Below are 4,826 nucleotides of genomic sequence, written 5' to 3'. Positions count from 1 at the left end.
TCCTTCTCCCCTTCCTCCCTCCCTCTTTCCCTTCCCTTCCCTCCCTCCCTCCCTCCCTCTTTCTGTCCCTTCCTCTCCTCTCTCCCTCCCTCCCTCCCCCGATCGCTCTGCGATCCTGCCTTGGGCCCTGCGCCAGCACCCATTTAAGGGCTCCCCTGCCAAATGCAGCGAAGTCCCACGCTGTCGAGAAAAACCACAACAGGACACGGGTGATTCCATGCAAGGAAGAGCTTTAATAAGTCACACTTATTCCTAAATCAGTGCCACATGCCACCGAAGCTGCTGAGCGACACACACGTACACACAAACACACACACACACACAAACAGCGAGAACTTTATTTCTGAAACAACTAGCACATCTTTGGTAAGCGAATGCCATCCTCTCCCCCCCTGGATCGAGCAGTTGAGAGAGCACTCGGCTCCCTGCTTTCTCGATCAGGTCTGGCAGCCTCAACAGCGAATTTCTTCAAGGTGAATTCTGAAGATGGTGTTCTCCGAGTCTATGCAGCGTAGGCAAGTTACGGTTTCTTGCTCAAACAATCAGGGATGCTTAAACACAAGATTACTCGCGGCGTTAGGAAAGGAGGGGGGGGGGGCGCATGGCATTATTCGAAAGACATCCTGGCCTTTGGATTCCAATTGGTGGGGCTGGCAAAGATTTGCTTCAAAGTTCCGAATACTTGGACGCAGGGGCTGCTGCCGGACGCCGCGGTGGGCTTCTTTTGCCTGCTTTGGGTCGGTAATCGAGTCCTTTAGCCCTCCCCCTCGAGTCAATGTGGCAAGGCTGGGTCGGTCCCCTTTTGATTTTTCTCCCCCCCTCCCCCCCAAAGGACGTTTGTCCGGATCCGATTTGGTGTGGGATGAACCGCGAGCTGAGATTCCTCATTAACAAAATCAATAATGCTGTGGGTGACACTTTCCGACAGGGAGGAGTAGTCCATGCCCTTAAGACACACACCATGCAAAGAAAGCGAAGGGTCCTGGAGCTCCGCGGCTCGGCGCCACGCGACGCGACGACGCGACCCTCTGGGCTTGCGACCCTCTGGGCTTACATAAGACAGCACTTGCCTCGGAGCCGGGCGGTCCTGGTGGGCTGCTTGGCTTTCTTCCCATCCACCTGTAGGCACACAGGTCTCCTCTTCTCCAGGTTGAGCAGCTCCTCGAAGAGCTCCTGCACGTTAGAGTTGTTCTTGGCAGAGGTCTCCATGAAGGAGCAGTTCCACTTGTTGGCCAGGGCTTCCCCCTCGCTGGCCTGCAGTTCCCGCTGGTCCTCGTCCGTCTTGTTGCCCACCAGCATGATGGGCACCTTCTGCACGTCCCCTTTGATCTGGCGGATCTGCTCGTAGATGGGCAGCAGGTCGTCCAGGGACTGCTTGCTGGTGACCGAGTACACCAGGATGAAGGCGTGACCCTTGGAAATGGACAGCCTTTGCATGGCCGGGAACTGATGACTACCTGTTGTATCGGTGATCTGGAGGGTGCAGACGCTCTTCTCACAGCAGATGACTTGGCGGTAGGTGTCTTCGATGGTTGGCACGTAGGTTTCCCGGAAAGTGCCCCGGACAAACCTGAGAACCAGGGAACTCTTCCCTACTCCGGCTGCCCCAAACACCACCACACGGTAGTCGTTGCTCTGCTCTGGCATCTCTGAAGCTGGATCCGAGCTGGAGTGAGTGAGAACAGCTGCTGCCGCTGCTGCTACCCCTGCTGCTGTGATCTGAAGAGGCAAGCCCGGGAGTGAGAGGATGCTGGCTGCAATCTCAACTCGGGGGTGGGGCACGGGTGGGAGGGGGGCAGCTTTGCCCACTCAGCTTCTGTGTTTACCTGGCCATTGGGGGAATCTGGGAGACGGGCAGGGAGGAGGAGAGAAACAGAGAAAGGCAATTTCTCACTCAAACTTGTCCTTTCCTCTGCCCCTTGCAGAGCCCCCAACCAGCTCCTCCCGCGCCCCCTCCCCCCTGGAAAAAATGTAAAACGGCATAAACACACATCCCGGTGGCAGAGAAGGCTTGGGAGAGCTGGGGAACAGTTTAGAAATATTATTTTTATGGCTTGCCCCCTCTCCCTCCCCAGCTTTGCAAATCTCACAGCCTAAGATTTGGGCTAGCTCTGGTCCCTGGGGGTATGGGGGAGGGAGCACATTCTGGTCGGGGTGGGGGTGGGAGCCGGCAGTATGGAGGAAAAGATATGGAGTCAGAGGACCTGGATTCAAAGCTCAGCTCTTCCAGGAGCTGTGTGACCTTGGACTGATTGTTTACTCTCTCTAAGCCTCAGTTTCCCCATCACGACTTGGGGGTCTGGGACTGAAAGGCAGATGAGTCCCTTCCAGCTCCAAATATCCAATTGCCTATACAGAGCTTTTGTTATCCCAAGGCAAATCTCAAGGCAATCAGGACAGTCACCATCCCCTCCCTCCATCCACACAGCTGCACACTCAGCTGAGGGTCAACATGAGAGACTTAGAAGGAGAAATTCTCTTTCCCCCTTCTCCCTCCTCCCTCCCCTTGCTTCATAAACCTTTTCTCTCCCACCCGCCCCCAAATCCCACTTCCCCAGAGATTCTACAAATCGACTGTGCTTTTTTAAGGCCCACTTCCCCAACAGCAGCCCCAAGCTTTTATTAGGGGCCTCCCTTCCCTGCCTCAGACATTGTCCTAAGCACAGGGAACACAAACATTAAAAATCCACAAAAATCCCTGCCCTGAAGAAGTGTCCATTCTATTCGGGAAGGAGAGTCATCAGCGCCACTGCCTCTCTCAACTCGGGTCACTCCAGCCTCCTCAGATCCCGAGTCTGAGACTTCAGAAATTGGACAAGCTACAGCATTAGGACCCCCAGATCAGTAAGAAGCCCGGACCTTGGGGTTCCCAGATTGTACTTAGAAAGCAAAGCCAACGGTGAAAATCAACAGACACTTTGTGTCTGACTGGTGACCAAAGGAGAGGCAAATCCATGGTCACTGCCCTCAAGAAGCTTACATTTCAGTAAAGAAGATAATATATAGATCAGGGATATCACAGCCTGCAGGCCACACCAGATCCAGGGCACTGCAGAGTATGGACAGAACCAGATTATAGTGGAAATGGGGAAATACTTTAAAAATGTTGTAAAAATGCAATACGACAGAGATAATATTATAATTATGCAGCCAGGTCAATTTGCTGCCCACCAGGATCCTCATGGGAGATTAGTGGTCCCAGTTTCTATTTGAGTTTGACACTACTCATGTAAATCACAAGATTCACAGGAGCCATTTACTGAGTAGATGGAAAGCCATCTGACGAGGCAAGGTCTGAGGGCAGGGAAACAGAGCTTCCGGCTGAATCTTGAAGGAGGCCAAAGAAATCAAGATGTGGAGGAGTTGGGGATGGGCTTCTTAGAGAAAACAGAACAGATTGGCTAAATTCAGGACTTGGAGCCTGCAAGACCTGAATTCAAGTCTGGCCACTGACACAGACCGCCCTAACTTCAGGACCTCAGTCTCCTTATCAGCATTAGGGGGCAAAAAAAGAAAAAAATCTTGATCCTCACGTTATTTTAAGGACCAAATAAGAGAATGTAAAAAACAAAGGGCATTTGCTTGTATTTGTAATTCTAGCATTTCCCTTAGTTAAGTCAATGAGCTTTTATTGGGCACTTATGTGCCAAGCACTGCCCACAGCACCAAAAATATGAATATGAGCAAAATAGAAAGGCACAGCCTGCCCTCAAAGAGCTTACATTCTAGTGAGGTAAGAGAGCATCTAAAAGGAAGGTAAACTGGGGAGTGGGAGAGTAGGAAGATAGGAAAAGTCAAGAGTGAAGCTTGGGAAGGAACAAAGACATATCTGGCCTGAACACTCATCTTAAAATGGTAGTTCTAAAAAGAATCAGAGGGAAAAAATCCAGGGGCAGAATAAATGTCTAGGGAGAGAAGTCAGTAGACAAACATTTACTAAGGGCCTACTGTGTGCTAAACACTACCAAGAAAGGCAAAAGACAGTCCGTGGCTCTGAAGAATTCACACTCTCATGAGGAAGACAACACACAAACAGCTATGTTCAAGCAAGCTAGAGAGGATAAATTGGAGATATTCAGCTGAGGAAAGGCATTAGAATCAAGAGGAATTGGGAAAGGCTCACTGCAGAAGATGGGATTTTAGCTGGGGCTTAAAGGAAACCAGGAAGCAGAGCTGAGGAGGGAGAGCACTCCCTGGTACAGAATAGATTAGAATAATGAGAAATTTGTGGCAGAGACCCCCCCCTCCCCAGCAGTGATTGCAATAGTCCAGGCAGTGGAGATGAAGGCCTGCACCAGGGTGTGGCAGTATCCAAGAGAGAAGGAGCATATCGAGAGATGTTGTGAAGGTTAAATCCACAGTCCTTGGTAACAGTTTAAACATGGAAACTATGAGATTGAGGCAGACTCCTGGGTTATGGGCTGGATCCTGAGAGGACCCCCCTCCCATAATAAGAGGGAAGTTTGGAAGCAGGGAGTATTTGGGGGAAAGATCATGAGTTCAGTTGTGGACATGCTGAGTTTTAAGATGTCTGAGGGACAACCACTCCAAGATGTCTGAACTGCACTTAGAGATGCAAGTCTGGAGGGAGGTTAAGGTTGGCTAAATAGATTTGAGAACCATCAGCATAGAGATGATAATTAAATCCATTGGAGCTGATGAGATCACCAAGTGAAGCAGTATAGAGGGAGAAGAGAGGAGGGCTCAGGACTAGTGGGCATGGGAAGGAGGGAGGGAGAGGGAGAGGGAGAAGGGAGAGAGAGAACAGAGAGAGAGGGGGGAGGGAGGGAAGAAAGGAGGAGGGCGAGGGAGAGAGAAAAGATGAG

At 51.1% G+C, this 4,826-nt stretch overlaps 1 protein-coding gene across 1 annotated transcript; it reads right to left on the bottom strand.

The window, feature by feature from the left end:
- Nucleotides 1-1,050: 1,050 nt before the first annotated feature.
- On the bottom strand, nucleotides 1,051-1,647 carry LOC123255223 (GTP-binding protein Di-Ras2-like). The gene has a single exon (XM_044684059.1). It carries the CDS (start codon nucleotides 1,645-1,647, stop codon nucleotides 1,051-1,053), a length of 597 nt encoding a protein of 198 aa, XP_044539994.1.
- Between the last annotated feature and the right edge of the window lie 3,179 nt (nucleotides 1,648-4,826).

Source organism: Gracilinanus agilis, unplaced genomic scaffold, assembly GCF_016433145.1.
Source record: "Gracilinanus agilis isolate LMUSP501 unplaced genomic scaffold, AgileGrace unplaced_scaffold41356, whole genome shotgun sequence".
Classification (NCBI taxonomy): Eukaryota; Metazoa; Chordata; class Mammalia; order Didelphimorphia; family Didelphidae; genus Gracilinanus; species Gracilinanus agilis.
Note: the sequence above shows the minus strand (reverse complement) of the source record. Positions and strands in the feature narration are given on the sequence as shown.

Bases quoted from the DNA above. Each gene is read 5' to 3' on its own strand.
- LOC123255223 (XM_044684059.1), bottom strand. From the start codon at position 1,647: ATGCCAGAGCAGAGCAACGACTACCGTGTGGTGGTGTTTGGGGCAGCC.